The following is a 25,264-nucleotide window of genomic DNA, read 5'->3' as shown; positions in this document are numbered from 1 at the left end:
TACTTGAGTGTATAATATAGGTATAGAGACTTGTGTGACAAGCTTTATCCCAAGAGGCAATAAGCATGGCAGATTGCATCATTGCAGCCCCATGTGTAGTAGCAGCTGTAAATCAAGTAGTCACAAAATTGGTTTTCTCTTTGAGCATTCACACTACAAATGTACTCCTATAAATACACTCCTTTGAGAGTTGAATAATACACTTGAATCTCCATTCTCTCAACACCATTACTCTCTCTATCTCTCTGTGTTAATTTACGTTTTACTTAAACACGTTATCAGCACGACGTTGCTCTAGAATTAGGATCGAAGAACAACAAAGAGTAGAGGAAGTCATTTTTCCGAACTTACAAAAAACCTCCAAACCCTACCACATATCAAAGCCCTAGTCCCAAGGAGCCCAGAACCGGCGGCGGAACCACCGGAACCGGTCGGAAAATCCCTGAACCGGCCATCGGAAAAACCGAACCGGCCACAGCCTCCCTGTGCCTGCCCTGCGCATCTGTCGACAGCTCCTTCGACATCTGTCGACAGCCTTCGACAGCTCCTATCGACAGCCTTCGACAGCACAGCGCGCAGCCCCTTCGACATCTGCCGGAAGCCCCGCGCGCAGCCCCTGCGCACCCCTGTCGACATCTGCCGACAGCACCTGCCGGCAGACCCTGCAGCTCCTCCGCACAGCTGCGCGCGCCCCTGCGCACCCCCTGTCGACATCTGCCGACAGCACCTGCTGACAGCCCCTGCGCGCCTCTACCTACACCTGCCGGCAGACCCTGCAGCTCCGGCGACGGTCAACGCCGGTCAACACTTTCTGGCAACTTTCCGGCAACTTTTCCGACACTTTTCCGGCGAATTTCCGGCGACTTTTCAGTCGACTTTCCGGCAACTTTCCGACGACTTTCCGGACATTTTCCGATAACTTTTCCGGCACTTTTCTGGAAACTGCGGACTGTGGGGTATATAAAGGCCAAGGACTATTTCGAGGTATTTCTTACTAAAAGTTCCCACTTTTGAGTTTTACCTTTTTCCTATGTTTCTTTTTCTTGGGAACTTGCAATTAGAAAGCGGAATCGTGGGGATTCACGCTATACGAACTAAAAGCGTTCGTAATCAATGAACTAAGAGTGTTCATAAGACTTCGGACTAAGAGCATCCGTAAGCATCAATGTATGACTATATAAAGCGGAATCGTAGGGATTCACGCTATACGAACTAAGAGCGTTCGTAATCAATGAACTAAGAGTGTTCATAATATTCGGACTAAGAGCGTCCACAAACATCATTGTTTTGGTCTAATCCAAATATTCTTGGAAATTGATTTCTTGGTAGCATAGCTCGGAAATCTTATTATTTTAGTTTTCGTGGAAGTTTAAACTCCGAAACTAATATATCTTCTCTTCCTATTTTTCAGGATGTCGAATGAACCTAGACTCGACTTTCCAATGCTTGACTCAACAGGCTCGGAATACCATGGCTGGGTAACCGACGTTGAGAACCATCTCACTGCGGGTGGGATATTGCCCATAATCCAGGCACCTGACCAGGGCCTTGTGTTCCAACGAACACCCACAAAGCATGCTCAAGCAATAATCTTGATGAGACGCCACATGGATAAATCTCTCAGATTAGAGTACATGTCGATCAAAGATGCAAGAGATCTATGGGTAGCGCTAGAAGAGCGCTTTGGAAATATCCAAGATTCCCTCCTGCTCGACTTGAAGGTTCAGTGGAACAACTTACGCTTCTCCGACTTCAAGTCTGTTGCTGAGTACAACTCTGAAGCTCTTCGCCTCAAAGCCATGTTGAGATTCTGTGCAAAGCCCCTCACAGAAGAAGAACTAATTGGGAAGACTCTCTCCACCATCCCCGTCTCAGCAATTGTGATATCAAAGCAATTTCGCACTGAAGTCAATGCTGGACGAATTACGAGGTTCAATGAGCTCATCAATATTTTGTCGGTAGCTGAGAAGCACGACAACATCCTCGTAAAGAATTATAATTCAAGGCCCGCTGGAACCAAAAGCGTTCGTGAGGCGAATTATAATGCACCCAAGAGAGGGCGCAAGGAGCGGTACCCTACTAATAGGGGACATGTGTACCCTAATAACAGGGGACATGAAGGACGAACGGGTCCATATAACCGCCCCAATAAAGAAGGAAACCGCAACTTTAGAGCGGGCACACGTGGTGGCAACTCCACACGTGGGAGAGGTGGATATGGCAATACCATGGGCCGTGGAGGTCGCACCATGAGATATGGTAGTAACAGAACCCCTCCGAGGGAATATCCACAACGTGCACAACCTGCACCTCAAATGAAGGGAGATAACCATAATGACATGTGTCATCGATGTGGATCAATTGAGCATTGGTTCAAGCAATGCCATGCAAGCACCCAACTAGCTGAAAGCTACAAGGAGTATAGGCAATTGAGAGATGAAGATATCAATCTTGCTAAAAATGAAGATATCAATCTTGCTGAAGATGAAGATGGTGAAGAAATCACTCTCACCACTGAGGACTTTAAAGCTGCAGATAAAGAGCACGAGGATGCCGCAGACTTTAATTAGAATAGTCCTTTCTATTTTCCAAGAACGGCAAATGTGCCTTAGTCAAATGACAATTGTATTAAAACTCTTTCTCATGTGGCGCATCCATTGTAGTATGATGTCTAGGAAAGTAATTGAGATCGGGGTACTTAAGCGAGCCTCGCTCCACCAACATCTCTCTACTTTCCTGGTCATATTTCATTGGAGTTACCAAACGGATTGAGTAACTACAATGTCTACAAATTTGATTTTATTATGGAATAGACTTTGGGAAACCTTGATGCAATCATTGGTTATTTTCCTTATTAATAAAGTATCGCATTATTATTCAATGTCATGGACATGTGTTAAATTCCGAACTTTATTATTTGAAATGTATAAGAGCCAATGGTTTTCATGTGGAAACACATTGTGAGAATGGACAAGAATTCCTTTGCATTACCTCTAATGACTACGGACATAAACGAGTATTAGAAAAACTTATGTGTCGCTCTAGTAGGTTGTATGCAACCACTATTCAAGTCATTGAATCAAACCATGTCATAAGAGATGACTTATGGGATTCTGACACATATAGGCTTTGGCAAGAACGTTTGAGATATCCAGGTTGTGATATGATGCTCCGTATATTAAAGACTTCACACGGACATCCATTCTTCACAACGAAAAGAAGTACGAACCAAAGATTGGTCCAAAAAGTTACTTCTAAAAGATATCATTCGTTTTGCAAAGCTTGCTATTTGGCAAAAATAGGATTGAGACCATCCTATGCAAAGGACACTAAAATATACCATTCTTGCAAAGAATCCAAGGTAATATTTGTGGACCTATTCAACCAATTTGCGGAATGGTATATTTGTGGACCTATTCAACCAATTTGCGGACGTTTAAATATCTCATGATGTTGGTTGACACGCAAACACACTAATCACGTGTTGTGCCATTGTCCATCTATAAAAGCTGCTTATGCTATACTCATAGCACATATAATATGACAACGGGCTCACTCCCCGGATCATCCTATTTAGTCAATTGGATTTTGACTATGCTAGTGAGTATACATCGAAGATTTTCGATGGTTATTGCAAAGGGAGTGATGTTGGACATCACATTCCCATATACACACCTAAATGGTCTCGTGGATATAACTACGATGGTAGTTCAGACATTGGTGATGCGCACCAATCTCTTTATATCCGCTTGGGGTGATGCAATATCGCATACAACTATGCTAATTCCTCTATGACCTACCGCCACTCAATGTATCCCTGCGTTACAGCTAGTGACTGGGTACAAATATTTTGTACTTACGCACATTCGAGTGAGTCATTTATGTGCCAATGTGAGCCATTTATGTGCCAATTGCGCCGCCACAGCGCCTATGGTAGGTCCTTAAAAACAAGTGAGCAACTTAGTTGGAATTGAGACTCCAACAATCGTTCGCCACTTAATGCCCTTGCAAGGCGATCTCCTTACCGTCTGATTTACGGATGTCACTTTGATGAGACAGTCTTCCCGTCGTTAGGGGGAGATAAGAACACGAATGTTCAGCAGGAACGACAGGAATTGTCGTGGTCTGTCCCCACTATGTCTCATCTCGATCCCTATTAAAGTGACGAGATCACACACATTTGCTGCAAAAATGCCTGCAAGGAAGGACGTCCCTATAAGAGGACGTAGCGCCACCCTACACAGAGGTAGGCAAGGCGCCAACGTCATAGAAAGTGGCATTCTGGCGTTACAGGCCATGGCCCCAGCTAGGATGCGTGGGAAGCCCGTGGATTCGAAGGATATTTTGGCATCCTTAGATCATCGACACTCAACATCCGTCTCATGAGTATCTTCTGAATTATGGTTATCGTTGGGGGACGCCTCAACGTCAGAACCTATTCCTGAGAATATAGAGCTCTATGAAAATTACACTAGTGTACATGAGACGTGGAATAGAAACTCCATCATAATTGATGATGTAGTTGCGCATTCTGTTGCACATGAGTTTGTTGAGACCGATGATATCGAACCACGCTCCGTTGAAGCATGAATACCAACGTAGAGAAATTTAGCCTAAATGGAAAGATGCGATCCAGATTAAACGAAGAGGAAGGTCTTTGAGCCAGTGATGCCAACACCTCCTTACATAAAACCTATTAACTAATGGGTCTTCGTTAGAAAGTGTGTTGAGAAAAAGAGACGGCAATCTCGCCTTATGGCGCAAGGCTTCTCACAAAACGCCCTGGAATTGACTACGATGAGACATATTCTCACGTAATGGATGACATTACATCCACTACCCTGTCAGTTTGGTAGTTTCCAAATAACTGAACATGCAGCTTATAAATGTGGTCACTACGTATCTCTATGGGGATCTAGATACGGAATATACATGAAAGTTCATAGTGAAACTTTAGTTACCCAAATCAAGTGGCTCTAGACCACGGAGCGCGTTTGCAATAGAGTTGAAACGCTCACTAAAAGTGACTACTTGATTGGGAAGGGATATGCCCGTGCGTTTCCATAACAAGTTTCGGATTCTATCACGGTTTTCATGTTGGACATGATCTTCATTAGAAGCCCTTAAAGAGTTAAGGGAAACCGTTGAACACTTGAAATCCGAGTTTGAGATGAAGGATTTTTGGGGAAACACAATTAAGCCTCGGTTTTTGAACTTGAGCACCGTGTTGATAAATGCTTAGGCATTTTGACAAGGTCAAGCCTTCAAGCACCCCATGATCATTCGTAGTCTTGATCCTGAAAAGGATCCTCTTCGTCTGAATGGATGATCGGACGAAGATGTGCTAGAGAGGCTGAAGTGCCTTACTCAAGTACAATAATCTCAAAGTACAATAAAGCGCATTATTGTACTTAGCTCAATGCACAAAGACTGGACATCTCACTTTGCCATAAACTTGTTAGCTAAAGGTATAGCTCTGCGCCAACGCAACGCCATTAGATTGGTGTAAAAAGATATCTTTCGATACTTGAGATGTATGATTGATATGGGCTTATTCTATCCCTATAACCAGAAACGCCGCCAACGCTGGCCTTTCGTTTTCTATCCCTACCCCAAAACAACATAAGTGTTTTGAAAGGTTTTGCTGATGTTGGGTATCTCATAACCCATACAAGGTCTTCCCAAAAACTGGTTAAGTGTTCACCATGGGTAAGACCACGATATCTTAAAGGTCTACAGAATAGACCTTAGTCGCTATATCTTCGAACAATGCAGAGATTATTACTCTTCACGAAGTGGTTCGTGAATGTATATGGATTGGATCCATAGTTACGCATGTTCGAATAGTTGTGGTTTGAAGTCTACCACAGATGAGCCTACAAGCAATTAGGATAATGCTGCTTATTTTTTGAACAAATGAAGCAAGGCTACATCAAAAGCGACAACACCAAGCATAATCAGCAACAACAGACTCTCCTCAAAGATTGAAAAGAATCAAATCCAATCAGAGAATAATGTAGCGGACTTATTCACTAGAAGTCGTTACATAAATCCACATTCGAGAAACATGTGGAAAGCATCGGATTGGAAAGGTTATCCGAACTCCCATGGTTGAAGCAATCAGGGGGAAAATCGACATCAGGGGGAGTTATGATGTCTACATGTTTTGATCTCGAAGAGTGAAGGACGTGTTGTACTCTTTTTCCTCCTCGAGCTTGTTTTTGTCCCACAGGGTTTTACACTCGAGTAAGGTTTTAACGAGGCAACGGATGAAGCGTCACCGCCAAGTTTGAGCGGCACAAGGGGGAGATGTCTAAACGTGAAGAGTGTGTTGTGCTCTTTTTCCCTTTCGACCGAGATTATTTTTGTCCCACAGGGTTTTTATCACTCGGCAAAGTTTTTAATGAGGCAACAAGAGAAGCACCACGTTTGGGAGACACAAAGAGGAGTCTAAATCAGGGGGAGTATCCAGAAACATACTCCACACTCAAAGCGCGTTGTGCTCTTTTTCTCCTTCGACCAAGGTTGTTTTTTCCCACAGGGTTTTACTACTTGGCAAGGTTTTTAACGAGGCAACTTAAAAGCGCAAGGCCTAGACAATACTATTGACATGAAATATCCAAGGGGGAGTGTTGTAGTATATATGAATCATGATGTATATATGAGTCATAGTATAAATGTCTATATCATGTATACAATAGGTACTTGAGTGTATAATATAGGTATAGAGACTTGTGTGACAAGCTTTATCCCAAGAGGCAATAAGCATGGCAGATTGCATCATTGCAGCCCCATGTGTAGTAGCAGCTGTAAATCAAGTAGTCACAAAATTGGTTTTCTCTTTGAGCATTCACACTACAAATGTACTCCTATAAATACACTCCTTTGAGAGTTGAATAATACACTTGAATCTCCATTCTCTCAACACCATTACTCTCTCTATCTCTCTGTGTTAATTTACGTTTTACTTAAACACAAACAAAAAAAATCTATAAATAATTCTACCTTCTAAGCCTTCTCTTGCCATACACACAATCAATTATGATCACGTAGAGAAAATCTTGTGCTCTGTTTAGGAATTTGAAATATCCGTATCTCCACTTCTTTTTTAGCACTAAAGGGCAACAAACTCCCCAAAATCCTACAATGAAGCCGAGAATGATGGAAGTGTGGAACCATGAAATTAGATTTTCATGCTCATCCTCTGTATGGTCTTGGCTGTAACCTGCATTATCATTGTCATCGTTTGCTGGACACTCATTTGGAAGTGGTGGACCACAAAGTTTTAGGTTCCCTTCAAATGCAGAAGCATTGAAACTTTGGAGCTGAGTGCCTCTTGGTATTGATCCTTCAAGATTATTGTACGAGACATTAAAGACTGCCAAAAAATTAAGCTTTGTAAATGATGATGGGATATTTCCAGTAAACTGATTCCTGGAGAGATCCAATGCCTCCAAATTCTCGAGGTTAGATATCTGCTCTGGAATGTTGCTGGAGAAGTTGTTTTTTCGAAAACTCAACCCATGTAGAAGCTGCAACTGGCCGATCTCAATAGGTATGTTTCCACTAATGGTATTATTCCCAATGAATATTGCTGGAACAAAGTAAGAAAACTTGTACTCCACCGATAATGTACCCTTAGATCCGTAGATACGCAATTCAAACTCATCATCATCTACTTGACCTGCAGTCTGTTCAGACAACAACTTTGGTAGTCTACAAAGTTCCTTTGGAAATTCGCCTGAAATTAGGTTGGATTCCAGATTGATAAAAAACAGCATTGGAAGAGTCCCTATCCAACTAGGAATTGACCCTGTGATTTTATTATGGTCCATATACAAGACGCCTAGCCTCTTGAGCTTAGATAACCATTTAGGAATTTCACCAGTAAGGTCACAGTAACCCAAATCCAAAAATTGAAGATTTTGGAGTCCATCGAATTCAACCATGCCAACATCAGCTCGGGTTTCCCCATCTACAAAAGCAGATGCTAAGGCCAAGAATTCAAGACTTCTGCAACGCATAAATAATTTCATTGCTCTAGTCATGTTGGTCAATCTATTGGTACTAAGCGGGAGGAAGGACAGGGATTTCAATGACAAAATCTCAGGTTGGATTTGTCCTTCTAGGTCATTCTCACTCAGTCGAATTGCTTTCAATAACTTGCATGAGTAAAGGCTTATTGGCACGACATCAGTAAGGCAATTATTCCCTAGATCAAGTTTAGTAAGTTGACTGAGTTTGGAAAAATTAAGCATGGTGATGTTCCCGTTTAAGTTATTGAATGCCAAATGTATTTCTATAAGATTGGTGCAATTCATCAAAGATATGGGCAGAGAACCTTCAAGATTGTTGAAATGAAGGAGCAAGAGTTTCAATTTAGAAAGCTTGGCGATACTTGTAGGGAGCATGCCACTCAATCCGTTAGAGTTGAGGTCTAGGATTTTGAGGATCTTGAGGTTGACAATTCTTTCACTAATGGATCCATATAGTGAATTGAGAGGTCACTACAGGATTATAGGTCATTTACGGCGCGCAAAAAACGTCGTAAATGACTTTTTTACGGCGCGCGGATAAGCGCCCTTGTAGACCGCATCGTAAAATTGAACATAATTTTTCAATTTTACGGCGCGCAAAATGCACGTCGTAAATGTACTCAAAAGCACGTCGTAAATTTTCATTTACGACGCGCATTGCACGCCATAAATGTGTTTTGCAAAATTAAAAAAAAAAATCAATTAATTTCCAGTTGCTTCAGGGTCACCCCAACATTGCAGCCATTAGCCATATCATGTTCAGACACTTATTGAATCAAAATAGATGTACAATATACCAAATGTAAAAGAAACTCTTCATCAAAATTAGAGATCCTTGGCTATAACTACGCACATGGAAATGGGGGTCAAATTAGATAGGACAGGCAGAAATAACCGGTTTTCTTAACCTTCTAATGACTATAACTACATGAAGAAAGTAAAAGAGATCCTTGGCACATTTGTCATACTCCTTGGTACCAACAAGACTGATAATAGCAGCCGGTGCATTATCTGCACATCGATCTGCTTCCTTCACTCTAAATTCAATCCCACATATCCCTTGTAGAAATAGCTAAACTTCTGTTGCCCTGGCTATAGAGAAAAGCTAGCACCAACTTTTTCATATTGACATACTTTGATTTACCACATCGGATAATGATCAAGTACAATAACTCTAAAAACATGAGTACATATCTGTAACAAAGTCGTAGAAAAATAAACCAAATGGAATCATAAAGCTTGAAGATTTACCTCTATAGGAAGGGTATGTAGCAGCATTAAGGTTGGGGGCCTGAAAATGGAACTCAGTGTAAATTAACTACAAAATAAATGGACAAAGTTGGTTTTTATTGAGGACAAATGTACTCCTGATAGCATGAACAAGACAGAATGTCTTTCATCGTTAAGTGTCATCAGTGTAGTGTTACTTCTTTAATATGTAAAAATATACATACAAAAAGGGTGTTCCCACCTTCCTGCAAGGATTTGTAGAATGCAGAATACGTGGTGACGAAGAAAGATATTATTAAATGCCATCTGGCCTTCAAGTAGGCGAAGTAAAGCCACAAGAATCTGGCGCTGAACTTCATCCTCAGGGCAACTCCAACCATGAGGCCCTATACCAGAACTTGAACAATTATAGGACTTTTGTTCTCCAACAGGCCTTTTTAGGGGGTGCTAAAACTAGTTTTATAGGACTTGGGCTCATCCTAAGTCTCATATATGAGACTTATTCAGTTCCAAGACCTGTGCACTGTGCACTGGGGCCACAACACGGGCTCTATCAGCCTAAGTGAGGACGCAACGCGCCAGAAGGGGAGAAGGCAGCCAACGCGCTGGGCAGGAGGGAGAAGAAAGGAAGACGCGCGCGTGGTGCGTTGGAGGAAGGTCACGCCTAAAAGTCAGCTGCGTTGCTGGGCCCCGCCTACAAGTTATATATTTAATCCGAGGGCTCAGATTGGAGGAGAAAAAATGATCAACGGCTCTTGTTCTTAAACTATTATACTCATAAACTATTTTAATCAAGAATAGTGAAAATAGCATCCTCATATAGCACCTCATTGTTGGAGATGAGAATTTGTGAGAGATGAATAGTGTAACAAGGGAGTGCTAAAATGAGAATAGCACCCCCAAATAGAACCCACGGTTGGAGTTGCCCTCACAATCAGATCCACCTCTTACCTTGCATAACCTCATAGCACGCACAGCCAACTTCACCTGACCTGTAATTAAGGAATATATACAATAATGAATATACACATGGAAAGTTAAACAAAAGGATTCTAACATTCACGTGATAGAGTAAAAATCCAGAAAGTTTTTCCACTGAAGATAGTGACAAGCACCTCTGAAGGATGGCTCTTCATCTAAATATCTCATAAATAATGCCAAAGCTGCATCAATGCCTTTGCAGTGGAATTCAAGATCAAGGAGTGCTCTGCTTGCTTCAACCCTAACTTGCCATATGGCCTTGATATCGCGAAAAGGTTTTACAAGTTCATGTTAGATGTAAAATAGATAGTCATATAAATATACATTGTACTCAACTATAAGAACACACTCACATATGCAGCATCTATGAATTAAGAATACAAACCTGGATAGGACATGTTTGATCTTCTCCTCTGAGCAATCTGAAGAATGCAATCTCAGTAATGGGGCAGAGAACTTGAATGCTTGTGTAATTGCTAGAGCAGGGATTAAGGTCCATATGTAGGCTTTAAGGATTAGGTGCCTCCCATAAAGGTTTCCTAATCCTATTACATCTAGGCCAACCTTTTCCTGTTCCATATGCAAATAGGTATACTTCATTAGCAAAGTAACCTTTAATCAATACTGATATCAATAGGCAATAATCATGGAACCAATGAATACTAGGAATGTCTATTTGCTTATTCTGTAAGGTATGCAACTTAGTTGTTGTAGTTCCTAATGAATATTGATAAGTCCACATCAAGTCTTACAATCTCTCACTTGGACTATCAATGTTCAAACAACAAGAAAAGCTGCTGCATCAGATGTAGCAAAAATAAAGTGTGCACAAAGACATTCTTAGTTTCACCAAATCCATTTTAGTACTCAGTCATTCTGCAACCTACTACAATGAACCACATGAAATCTAATACTTACCCAAGCACTAGCACCCTGCAGTCACATTGCAATATCTTACAGAACACAGGAGCAGCTTAAATGCATATGAAACTTTGTTTTACTTACAGAATGAAATGCAAGTAATTAAACTGATCCAAACTTCAGAGATTCTTAAAACTTAAGGAATCTGTAAACTTAATGCTTCTTGTAAAGCTTAGTAAAAATTTCATCAGTACATTGAAAATCTGCAAATAATGCTAATGAACTGAAATAGCAAGTTTACTTGAGTAAAATTAAATAAATGCAGAAACTCATTCAATCATACTTCTTGAGTCAGAAATTTGAATATTCAGAATACCAAAGTAGGAACTTCAAAGTTAATGTTAATCAAAATGCTAAATAAAGTCTACAGCAATGAAAGTTTAAGTAATACAAAACAAAAGTTTGCAACCTCCCACTAATCTAAAGCATCAAAACCTGACAAGATCCCCATACTTTTAACAGGATCCTGAAAAGAACCAACTGCCAAGGGTTTTGTAAGTGGGTCTGCTAATTGATCTTGTGTACCTATCTTAATGATTTCAATCTCATCATCCCTTATGCTCTCCCTAACAGCAAAGTACTTCACGTCAATATTCTTGGAGGCTGTGGACCTTTTATTATTCTTGGCAAAGAATACTGCAGCTGCATTGTCGCAGTATAATTTTATAGGTCTCTCAATAGAATCTACTACTCCTATCTCTGTAATGAAGTTTCTGAGCCAAAGTGCTTGCCCTGTAGCTTCATGAATGGCAACATACTCGGCTTGCATAGTAGAAGTAGCAGTTAGAGATTGTTTCACACTTCTCCAAGATATTGCCCCTCCAGCCAACATAAAAATGTGTCTAGAGGTCGATTTAAGATCATCCACACAACCCTTATAATCTGAATCACTGTATCCAACTACTTCTAATTCTGTATCATCCATCTTTTTATAAACCAGCATGTGATCCTTTGTTTTCTGCAAATACCTCAAGACCTTTTTGCCAGCAGTCCAATGATCATTACTTGGATTGGACTGATATCTTGACAAAACTCCAACTGCAAAGGCTATATCAGGCCTAGTGCAGACATGTGCATACATCAAACTGCCCACCAATCTAGCATAGGGTCTCTTATCCATCTCCTTTCTTTCAATTGCATTCCTAGGACACTGACCTGCATGTAATCTATCTCCTTTAGACATAGGTGAGTCTCCAGCTTTACATGTTTCCTTAGAGAAACGTTTGAGGACTCTGTCTATATAATTTTTCTGAGACAATCCCAGTAATTTTCTGTTTCTATCCCTCTTTATTTCTATACCAAGGACAAACATTGCTTCTCCCATATCCTTCATATCAAAATTTTTCATCAGAAAATTCTTGGTATCTTTTAACAATCCTATATCGCTACTAGCCAACAAGATGTCATCCACATATAATATTAAGAAAATAAATTTACTCCCACTAACTTTCATATATATGCATTCATCTAACCTGTTCTCAGTGAAGCCGTATGAAGTAATCACTGAATCGAATTTAATATACCATTGTCTGGAGGCTTGTTTTAAACCATAAATCCATTTTCTTAGCCTGCACACCTTTTCTTCATTGCCTTCTGACACAAACCCTTCAGGCTGTAACATATATATTTGCTCACTCAAGTCACCATTTAAAAACGCTGTTTTTACATCCATCTGATGTAACTGAAGGTCATAGTGAGCAACCAGAGCCATCATTATCCTAAATGCATCCTTAGTAGATACTGGAGAAAATGTTTCAGTATAATCTATGCCTTCTTTTTGAGTGAATCCCTTAGAAACAAGCCTAGCTTTGAACCTCTCGACATTTCCCTGTGTATCCCTTTTAGTTTTAAATACCCACTTGCACCCAATAGGTTTGAAACCTTCTGGTTTGTTAACTAGTTCCCAAACTCCATTGATATCCATTGATTGCAGTTCAGATTCCATTGCCTCTAACCATTTGTCTTTCTGCGGTGACTCTACAGCTTGAATATATGATTTAGGATCATCCTCCATTCCTAAATCAAACTCTGCTTCAGTGAGAAAAACAGTTGCGTAGTCATCAGGAATAGCAGACCTCCTAACTCTCTGTGACCTTCTTAACTCTATTACTGGTTCTTGCTGTAGCTCAGGTCCTGGTGGTTCGGGCTGTACTACATCATTAACCTGTTGTGGTGCAAAATTCTGCGCCTCTATCGGTATCTCAGCATGATTATTATGCTCATTCAACTCTACAACCTCGTTACCTGGTGGTACAATATCTTCTAGAACTGGTTCTTCATTTATTGCAGTAGACACATTATTTTCTGCTTCATCATACACAAACCACTCATTAATGTCACTCATAGTATTGCTGGCAGCTTCCAAATCCAACTCGTCCAAAACAACATCATCAGCATCATTCATCTCTCCCAAAAGTATGATGATGTGGGCAATAAAATTTATATCCTTTAGACTTGGTCAAATATCCTGTAAAGAAAACACTAGAGGTTCTAGGATCAAGCTTCCCTGCCTTAGGATTGTAAATTCTTGCCTCTGCCTTACATCCCCACACATGAAAGTGATTTAAACTAGGTTTTCTGCCGAACCACAATTCAAAAGGTGTTTTGTTATCCACTGATTTACTAGGAGTTCTATTGCTAATATAGTTAGCTGTCTTCCCCCCACAAAAATCTAGGAAGACCTGACTTACAAATCATACTTCTAACCATGTTAATTAACGTTCTATTCCTCTTCTCTGCAACTCCATTTTGTTCCGGTGTCCCTGGAGTGGTGTACTGAGCCTGAATACCACACCGTTGAAGATAAAGAGCAAAAGGTCCTAAATTCTGTCCAGCCTCAGTGTGTCTACCATAAAACTCACCTCCCATGTCTGATCTAACAACTTTAATTACTTTATTCAATTGCTTTTCTGCCTCAGCCTTAAATATTTTAAAGACTTCTAAAGCTTGATATTTTTCAGAAATAAGAAATATATGACAAAACCTTGAAAAATCATCGATAAAGGTAATAAAGTACTGATTCCCACAAAGAGTTTTATGAGGAAACGGACCGCAAATGTCAGTGTGAATTAATTCCAGTAGTTCTTGGCTCCTAACCGACCCCTTTTTCCTAGATTTAGTTGTTTTACCCTTAAGGCACTCAATGCATATATCAAGATCAGTGAAATCTAATGAAGGGAGAATGTTTTCTTTCACAAGTGTTTTTAATCTTTCTTTAGAAATATGCCCCAGCCTTTTATGCCAAAGAAAAGCTGAGTTTTCATTATGTCTAGATCTTTTAACCCTACAGTTTTCTCTGTTAAAAATACTTCAAGTGAATTTTTACAATTTAAATGCCAATAACCATCAACAAGAGATACATTACCAATGAAATCAGAAAATTTGAAAAAATCCAATCCTTTATTATTTCCAACAAAAGAAAAACCATGTGTTTTGACAAAAAGAGATCCTGACACTAGATTTCTCTGCATAGAAGGTATGCAGTATACATTATTTAAATCTAAGGTAAAACCACTAGGAAAGACTAATCGAACTACTCCAATTGCTTTAACTGCTACCCTGTTGCCATTCCCTGAGCTAATCCTAGCTTCATCCTTGTTTGGGATCCTCTTTCTTAGATATCCTTGCATAGATGTAATAACATGTATCGGTGAAGCGGTATCAAACCACCAAGAACTAGAGAACACTGACAAGATTATTTTCTAAATGAAAAACAGTTTTGGTAATGCATCAAGTGGTAAACGATGACCAAGCAACTGCCGGACGGCAACGGCTTAGGAGGTGCTTTTACCGGCCAATCTCAAGCATCTAGACCTTGTATCTTCGACGCCGGACCACCTAATCCACGATAAACAATAATCCCCATACATAAACACATTCAATTTTGAAACGAAACACTAAAAATTACCGAGGACGCTGATAATCTCGACGGTGCTTCCTCCGTCGCCGGAAACCGGAAGCACGTGGGCGACTCCAGTGTTAAAATTCTTGAGCGACGACGCCGTTGAAGGCGGTCCCGCCGGAGAAGACGAGGAGGGAAAACTGGGTGGCAGGGATAGGGTTGTGAGTGGAGGAGGAGGAGAAGCGGCAATGGTTTTAGGGTTTCAGGAGCGGAGGAGATTTTGAGAGGGAGAGACAATCTCTGAGAGGGAGAGGGAGAGAGTAAGCCTTGTATCTCTTTCTTTTTCATTCGAGAGGGAAGTTTAATATTTGGCCAAAAATTTTGGCGCTTTTGTAGAATCACGGCATTTAGAACAGCACACGCACGCTGCACGCCTTTAATGAAAACAATATCACAAGTTTAATGGGGCGCATACTGCGCACGCCGTAAAAAATGTAATTGAAATGCATCATCCACAACGTGCTTTTATTAAATATCGCGTCTTGAATAATCACTTTTCCTGTAGTGGGTAAGGCAATTTCTTCAAGTTTGGTAGCATTATAGTTATCCTCGGGAAGTAACCCTGAGAGGTTATTGTGACTAGCACGAAAAACCTGGAGTTTGTTGCATTTCCCTAATCCATGAATAATACTACCATTGAAATGATTTAAGGAAAAATCTAATACCCTAATGAACGGAGAAGAATGGAGACAAATAGATGATGGGATAGAACCTGAGAAGTCATTGTTGCTGACATTGAAACTAGTCAAGTTCCATGCTTGTTGGAAAAATGAAGATGCAATTGCAGCATGGAAATGGTTGCTGGACAAATCCAGTGTTCGCATATTACCGGATGGTAGTAAAAATGGTAGCTGTCCAGAAAGATGGTTATAGCTCAAATCTAGGATCTCAAGACAACTCAAAGACAATAACAATCTAGTGTTCTCAAGTGAACCATAAAGTAAGTTGTGGGAGAGATTGAGGTGGGTGAGATGCGTGAGATTTTCAAGTGATGATGTGGGAAGAATACCTCCTTTGAGCCCTTTGAAGGGCAACAACAAATGAGTGACATGACCAGCCATATTGCAAGTGATGCCCTCCCAGTCACAGCAGTCATCAGAAAACCAATTTAAAGAAGAGAGTGTCCTAAAGGAGGACCAAAGGGAGTCTCTCTCAATTTTGTTGCATGCAGGGTTTATAGAAATGACGATAGAGATAAAGAAGATGAAGAGGATGACATAACGTGTTAGCTGCTTGGGCTCCTTTGCCATGGTTTTTGTTACAGGAATGCAATTACATTGCTTAGTTGTATGTACATGTACACACACACAAACACTAGTTTATATATAGGAAATAGTGATATCTGGGCGAAAGCTCAGATGCTAGTTTGCTCACAGAGATCAATCAAGTTTAAGTAGAACAATAGGACGCAAAGAACATTGTGAAGAGTGAAATGTGAAGAGAAAACTACTGTCCCAATATGAGTAACATGTGTTGAGGTTCCATCAGGTAATTTAACCAAATGATTATGAGCAGGCTTTAATGAAGTAAGCAAAGTAGGATTACAAACAATGTGATCGCTAGCCCTACTATCCAATATCCATACTGTCTCATTGCTATTTTGTGCAAGGGTAAACACTTTACCTGAAAGCTCCTCATAGTTTGGAATATAACCGACCAAATTAGCTGTAGCAGGCTTGGTTTTGGTTAAGAGCTGGCCGAGGAGCTGGTGACATTCTTCTCGTGAAAATGGAAAATGAGTCATGGCTTCCTTGTTATCACTTGGAGAGGTCACATGGTTAGCCTTTGGTCGTGCTTGTCCACCCTCCATTGCATTCTTCCTTCTTCGGCAATACTCATAAGTGTGCCCTTTCCCATTGCAATAGGTGCACTTGAGGTGTGCTCTGCAGTTCTTTGTGCTATGATTGGTCATGTTGCACTTTTCACACTTGACTTCCCCCTTTCTGTAGGATTAAAACCACGATTAATCTTCTTCACTAAGAAGGCAAATGCTTCAGGTGTAGCTATTGCCTTTCCACTAGAGACCTCTGCTTGTTTCTCATGCCGCAGCGCCATGGCATACGCTTTGTTCATGCTCGGAAGAGGATCCATAGCAATTACGTCACTCCGGATCTTTGCATAGTTGTCACTAAGCCCCATCAGAAACTTCATGGTCTTTTGTGTCTCTAAATAGGCCTTGACTTCAGTGGATGTCTCACAATTGCAAGGAGGAAACGCACACAGTGCATCTTTTTCATCCCAGAGTCTTTTCAGTTTTGTGAAGAAGGATGTGACTGAGTTTGCACCCTGTTCACAGTCATCAATCGCATTTTCTATGTGGAACGTACAATTGAACGGTGTTGGTGTGGGAAAATCTCTCTTGCAGTTCGAGCCACATACTTCTTGGATCCTTGCAATGAATGACGCTGCCGGAAATCTCCTTTGACATGGCTCCTAGTAGCCAAGTCTTGACTAGTGTATTGCAGTGATCCCATTGCTGCTGCTCATCGTGATTATCAGTCGGTCTCTTGAGGGTTCCATCAATGAACCCTTTCTTGTTCTTGATGGTGAGGGCCATTCCCATAGATTGGACCCAAGTTTTGTAGTTATCTTCCATCAATGGTTGTGAAACCAGGACTGCGCCGGGTTGATCTGAATGATGGAGAAAAAGTGGGTGGTTAGAGTTTTCCCATGGTTTTGGGGTTCTCTATGAAGGCGAGGCCTTGCTTTTGGTTTCTTCATCTCCTGCTATAGAGGATTCGTTTGAAGTTTCTTTCTCTCAAGTTATGTCTCAGAGTCGTTGCTTTGATACCATGATAAAGAAATCTGGGGTTCACATCCAAAACCAATTGATAATGGATGGAGTGGCCCAAACCCTTATAAATCCATAGACAAGGTTCCATTTTTCTCATGTGGGATGTATATATTCTCAACATTTTGCAATACATCAATATCTTCATTGCTTCTGTGACATTGGTCAATCTATTATAACCATTCGACAAGAACAACAACGATCTCAAGGATAAAATATCAGGATGCATATCTCCCTCTAGCTTGTTATAGCTTATCCTAATTGCTTTCAGGGACTTGCATGAGTAAAGGTGTCTTGGAATTATACCGGTGAGGTAATTACCCCTAGATTTAATTTAGTAAGCTGACCAAGTTTGGAAAAGTTAAGCGCTGAAATATTTCCTTCCAAATTGTTGTATCCCAGTTTCAATTCTATGAGGTTGCTGCAATTCATCAAATATAAGGGTAAATAACCTTTTAGATTGTTGAAATGAAGGAGCAAGAGTTTCAATTTGGAGAGCTTACCAATACTTTTATAGGAAGCATGCTGCATGCCACTGAATCCATTAAAGTTGAGGTTGAGGATTTTGAGAGTGACGAGGTTGACAATTCTTTCACTAATGTGGGTGTTTAACAGGGCAGCAACACTAGAAGAAAAATAGATTTGAAATATATGAGAACAGACGTCTGAGCAACAGAGTGTGCTACAGCCCATTTCATCAAATCATCTTCTTATATCTGTGTGATTTTTTTCCTGCATATTTTTGCTTGAGCAGGAATCGTCAGATATATTTCTGCATATTTTTGCTTAAGCATAAATCATCAGAATTGTGTCAAAGTTGTGAAGAGCAGTTGCATAACAAAGCAGCGAGCTTGGATCAAAGGAGGTGAGTCATAGCTCAACCCCAACAATTCTTTGGCAGCTATATGTGTGTGTGTGTGTGTGTGTGTGTGTGTGTGTGTGTGTGTGTGTGTGTAGTCCTTCTTGGCTAAGGACATCCTTACCTAAGCTTAGGTACGGATTTCCAGTTTTTGGCCACTTTTCGATCACATATTCACATCTTAATTGTTCAGTTTTTAGGTCCTAATGTATAGATCATCTCTACAAAATTTCAGCCAAATTGATGATCGTTAAGGTATTCAAAACTGCAATCTACAATAATTTATACGAACAGTTCCGGATCAACAGATTCGGTTCGTTCATGTAAATTGCGGTTTTGGATTTCTTAACGATCATCAATTTGACTGAAATTTTGCAGAGATGATCTATACATTAGGACCTAAAAACTGAACGGTTAAGATGTGAATATGTGATCGAAAAGTGACCAAAAACTGGAAATCCGTTCCATAAGCTTAGGTAAGGATATCCTTACCTAAGAAATATCATATATATATATATAGTTTTAATCTTGAGTAGACATGTTTTAGGGGAGAGTATTCAATTGTCAAGAGGTGGTGAAACAAGATATAGAGTTATATATTTGATATCTACCCAAAGACTTACTTAACTATGGTTTAAGAAAGTAAACCTTTGTTTAAATTAGAAATAGAACTTGAAAATTAAAGGTAGAGGAATCATATACAATGGATTTTGCGATTGTTCAAAGGTAAATGTTGTTCGCGATGAAAAATTCCAAAGGGGAATTTGGCTTGCCAATAAATTCTGACTGGAGCAGAAGCTGACAAGGAACAATCGAGAAGCTTCCTTTGAGCGTTGACTCAAAATTTGATCGTCAGCTCAAGGAGGAGGGGGGTACTGCAGAAAACCCTCTGATGCCTAAGTCAGTACGTTTCTTAGTAGTGTAGTAAGAAGAGTCGGAATCAGATGCCTTACCTTGACGTTGGGCAACCTTTATATAGGCAGAGACTTACTTGGGGGACAAGCTGCCATTATTCCTGATTTTATGGTCGCATTAACTTACTCATTTATGATGATAATTATTGCTGCATTAATGATGGTTAATCATAACTCATTTACGACGGTTATTCATTGCGCATTCATAACTGTAATCATTGTGCGCAGTTATTATTGTGGTTAATGCCGTAATAATCGCCGCATTCATGACTGAAATTTAACGCCATACTAACTACGGAGTTAATCGCCTTAATTGCGGGCCCAAGTAAAGTTGACAACTCCCACAATGCCCCTTAAATTTACTCTTTGGACACTCATCTTAAGAGGAAATTTCCATTCTCTGGCTGTTTCAAATATTGCCTCTAATATTTCCTCGAGCCCTGGCCATCCCGATTCTTTCCTCGAGTCTTGATCGCCCCGATTCTTTCCTCAGGCCCTGGCTACCCCAATTCTTTCCTCAGGCCCTAGTCGTCCTGGCAGCCCCGAATCTTTCCTCAGGCCCTAGCCACCCTGATACTTTCCTGGGGCCTTGGCCGCCTCTATTCTTTCCTCGAGGTGAAGATTCATTTTCAGCATGAGACATGGAATTGCCCCCATTTCCCTTTGAATATGATCAACAATGTTTTATTCTTCTTGGCCACCAACCTTGGGTATTTACTCTAGCCACTAGCCTTACACATACATTTTGACAACACCGACCACAAATATATTTCAAATATAAAACGAAAAAAAATCAGAATATGATTACTAAAGGAAAGAACGCTAGCTAGTCCACGTTACCCAGACTTTTGTCTCTTTGGGGCTTGTATTCCATCACTCCCAGTCCTTAGTGACAGAAATGAGATTTCCTGAGGTGCAGCTCCCGCCATCACTTTTTAGGGAAAAGTGGTTCCCACAGACGGCGCCACTTGTTGGCACGAAAAATTCCAAAGGGGAATTTGGCTTGCCAATAAATTCTGACTGGAGCAGGAGCTGACTATAGGAACAATCAAGAAGCTTCCTTTGAGAGTTGACTTGAAGTTTGACCGTCAGCTCAAGGAAGGGGGTACCTGCAGAAAACCCTCCGATGCCTAAGTCAGTACGTTTCTTAGTAGTGTAGTAAGAAGAGTCAGAATGTGATAGATTATCTGGACGTCGAGCCTCCTTTATATAGGTGATGACTTACTTGGGGGACAAGCCGTCATTATTTCTGCTTTTATGGCTGCATTTATTTACGCACTTATGATGACAATTATTGCTGCACTAATAATTGTTAATCATTGCGTACTTATGACTGTAATTCATTGCACATTTACGACAATAATTCATTGCACACTTATAATCATAATCATTACGTTTTTATTACAGTACTTACGGTAGTAATCATTGTCACCTTTGTTAAGGTGATGAAAGAAAATTATGAAACTCTGACTATGAATCAAGGTCAAAGTCGAGACAAAATGGAAGAGAGCTCTGCAAATGCTCATGAGGATATTTGCCTACTGTGCAAGCTTGACGTGGAAAATTCTAGACCACAAAATGAGCTACACGTGTCAGAACCTGGATGAAAGAGTAGAATAATTAGTTATAGCACCATTAGTATAAATAGGGTTAATCAAGCTTAGTGTAGGCAACAGCAAAATTGTACAAATTCCATACCAGTTGCTTCTATGTTTTTCTCTCTGTTTTTTCTTCGTCTTCTTCCTCTAGCTTAGGGTTTCGTTCACCACTATTGCTTCAATTTCAAGCTTTTTCACTATGACTATGAGTTTTAGCATGGTATCAAAGCTCATGGCGGCCTGACCTGTGCTTCACTCACTATTTCCCTCTGCAATTTCACTCTTCAAAACCCTAGATTGAGTCAGATTTGTACAATTACCAAATCAAATACCAAATTCCTGTACAATTACGAAGCAAAATCATCAACCAAAGCACCATTTCAAGTAGATTTGTAGCTATTCATTCTCAATTTCTCAGTTCCTCTTCTTCTGAATTTTCGTTCGAACATTAAGTATTTTGGATCATACATTAGTCGCAAGATTCATAGTTGTTCATCTTCAAGTTCCAGAAAAATTGTTCATTATCAAGATTCAACCTTCCTCAACCTCAACAATGGCGTTCTCATCAAATCAGGTGTGTACTGTTGTTTCCGTTCGACTCGATGAAACCAATTATCACATTTGGTTGTTTTTGATGCAACATTATCTTCGTGGCCATGGCTTATTCAAATTTGTTGATGGTTCTTATCCTTGTCCATCTCAATTTCATATTGCTGATAATGGTACTCTCTCTCATGATAATACTGGTGCCTATGAAAGTTGGTTGGAGCAAGATAGTTATGTGATTTCTTTGATCACATCTTCACTTTCTGTTGATGCACTTACTCTAGTTGTTGGGTGCCAAACTTCAAGGGAGGTATGGACTACTCTTAGGCAAAGATATATATGCACCAACTTCTGATTTTCATATTATGCAATTGAAGTCTAACATACAAAGTATTCAAAAGGGGTCTGATTCTATAGAAAAGTATTTGTTGCGCTTCAAATCAATTAGAGATTAGATAGCAGTAGCAGGAGTTCATATGTCAGATGAAGATATTAAAATTCTTGTTCTTTCTGGACTTCTAAGTGAATATGGTTACACTAGGCAAATTATCAGAGGCAAGAATCACATAGATATGGAAGAAGTTAGATCTTTGTTATTGTCTGCTGAATTTGAGATTGAGTTAGAGCATAAAGTGACACCACTATCATCTTTGACGGCAATGGTAGCTCACTGTGGTTTAGTTAGTCCTGCATCTCAAAATGTTCAGAGTAGCTTGCCTAGTATTACTCAAAATCAAGGTCTGCATAATTCTGGCTATATGAATGGGAATCATGTGTCATCTTACATGCCTATGTCTATTGCTGCTCAAAATCAAAGCATGTCCTTCTGGTTATGTGAATGGACGTTCTATGTCATCTGGTGTGATCGCTAACATGAATGGTATGACTTCAATGAATCATTTGAGTCATTTCAATGCTACTCCTACATTTACAACCACTCAATTTGGGTTTGTAACTACTTCAAACACAATGGCTGCAAACTCTGGTTTCTCAAATGGTCCAAACTCTAGTTATTATGGTGGACACAACAAGGCAATTGTTTCTAATTCATCACCGTTCAATTACCGAGCATCATCAGCAGGTTTCTTAGCCAACAATAGCAGTGTTATTCCTCAGCAACAAGGATTTTCTAGAACAACTATAATCCTCAACAGAATCATGGTTATTTTCAGAGTTATTGTGGAAGAAATGGTTATGCAGGGAAGAACAATGGCTCTAATAGTTCTAATGGATGCTCAGATGAGTGAGATGACAATGGTGGTTACCCAAATTTTCTAGTTCAGAGAGGCTCAGGCAACAACAACAGAAATAATGGCAAGGCAAATTATAGCAATCCCATTATCTATCAAATCTGTGGAAAACCTGGACACTTAGGGGGGTGTATTGTATATGGAATTAGTGGAACTTTTAAAGAAATCTATGGAATTTAAAAGTCTGGGTGTATTCAATATAGACTTTTAACAGTCCATGAAAGTCTTGAGGTATTCAATTAAGATTTTTAAAGACTTCATGAATTCCACCAAAATCTAGGGGTATTTAATTAGGACTTTTAAAAATGAATAAAAGTACAGAGGTATTCAAAATATCATTCATAGTTATGGAATTAGAAAATCATGGATAATCATGGACTTTGTAGTGTTAACTATACATACCAAACTCCAATAATTTTCCAGCCTCCAGACCAAAGATTTCAAAAAGTCTATCAAAATTTCCTCTTCAAAAAAAAAAAAAAAAAAAAGGTCTATCAAATTTCTTCTCTCTACGCACAAAGAAGTTTGTCCTTCATCATCTCTCTTTCTTAATTTTTTGTCTTTTCTCTAATCTTTTATGATATCAACCTTTTTTGATACCCAACATGTTCATTGTAGTTGTTGAATGTGATTTTTGTTTTTTGTTTTTTGTTTTTTTGTTTTTTCAATTGTGATACTTCGAACCCTAATAGCAATAAAAATGATTTATGAAACCCTAAAACTCAAATATTGTGGTCTAATCCTAAGACCTTGAACCATACTAAATTTTATCTTATTAATTAATTATTGTCATTAATTTGAATTTATATTATGGTTCAAAAAAAGGTTGAACAATTGAATTTCAATTGATTGATTATAGATCAAGACATTAACCAATATTGCTACAATATATGTTAATCGGCGAAAATAAAATTGATGAGAATAATTAACCACAAACATCAAGTGATCTATTATATATTTATGTTGTTGGGAGATTAGGAATGAGAACAAACTCGCTAGACAGACTAACAATCATTTATTTGAGTCAATTTCTATTAGAAGATACTGGAGCATTGAAGAGACAACAAGTTATTATTTTATTTTGTGTTTGGGCTGCATTTGTTTTTTTTTTTTTTTATACATCCTAAGAAATCTGTAGAAGTCATTCATAATAAAGTATATAGATTTTCATGAATCAATAAAAGTCTGTTGCTAAAATCAATGGTTTTAAGAAATCCATAACAGTCTATCAACTTTTTAAAGAGTCTGTGGACTTTTCAAAAAGTCTGTCATTTAAAAAAAGTCTGCACAAATCCAAATACAATACACCCCCCTTAGCTTGGAAATGCTATCAAAGGAACACTCAACCAACTGAGAATGGAGCATCAACATTTGCTGTGACTTGTCAGATCTATAAGAGGCCTGGACCTGTTGCCAAAAACTATTTCTATAGAAAGCAAAACAACAACCATAATTCTCAAAATGGAAATACTGCTATGATTGCTTGCTATGACAACAGTCCAACACCTATCCAACATGAGGTTTGGCTTACAGACTTTGGGGCCACCAACCATCAGAATCTACAAAATGTGACCTCTCATACATCAAGTGATGCAGTTCAAATTGGTACAACCTTGTAAAATACTGTTCAAGATCATCCTCACTCTACAGTTGAAGAGAACAAGTCATTACAGTAACTTTGCCCATCATTTCACCCTTATTCTACAGTTGGTGCGGTGTCCACTTCCTCACCACCATTTTAGAGCACAACACAGTTCAAATACCTATGCTGCAACCTAGTGCTTGGTAACCCAAGCACTAGTTTGAGGGGGGATGTTAAGGTGATGAAAGAAAATTATGAAACTCTGAATATGAATCAAGGTCAAAGTCGAGACAAAATGGAAGAGAGCTCTGCAAATTAATGCTCACGAGGATATTTGCCTACTGTGCAAGCTTGACATGGAAAATTCTAAACCACAAAATCAGCTACACGTGTCGGAACCTGGATGAAAAGTAGAATAATTAGTTACAGCACCATTAGTATAAATAGGGTTAATCAAGCTTAGTGTAGGCAACAGTAAAATTGTACAAATTCCATACCAGTTGCTTCTCTGTTTTTTCTTCGTCTTCTTCCTCTAGCTTAGGGTTTCGTTCACCATTGTTGCTTCAATTTCAAGCTTTTTCATTATGACTATGAGTTTTAGCAACCTTCATGGCCGATATTTACCACCAAAATAATGACCGACTTAACTGCCATA

General features: G+C 39.5%; 1 protein-coding gene across 1 annotated transcript; it reads right to left on the bottom strand.

Moving 5' to 3' along the window:
• Window positions 1–7,001: 7,001 nt before the first annotated feature.
• On the bottom strand, window positions 7,002–16,319 carry LOC133730315 (tyrosine-sulfated glycopeptide receptor 1-like). The gene is made up of 2 exons (XM_062157933.1): window positions 15,575–16,319; window positions 7,002–8,428 (listed from the first exon to the last, which is right to left on the bottom strand). Exons 1-2 carry the CDS (start codon window positions 16,317–16,319, stop codon window positions 7,002–7,004), a joined length of 2,172 nt encoding a protein of 723 aa, XP_062013917.1.
• Between the last annotated feature and the right edge of the window lie 8,945 nt (window positions 16,320–25,264).

Source organism: Rosa rugosa, chromosome 2 (assembly GCF_958449725.1).
Source record: "Rosa rugosa chromosome 2, drRosRugo1.1, whole genome shotgun sequence".
Lineage (NCBI taxonomy): Eukaryota > Viridiplantae > Streptophyta > Magnoliopsida > Rosales > Rosaceae > Rosa > Rosa rugosa.
This window is presented reverse-complemented; position numbering and strand designations above follow the sequence as displayed.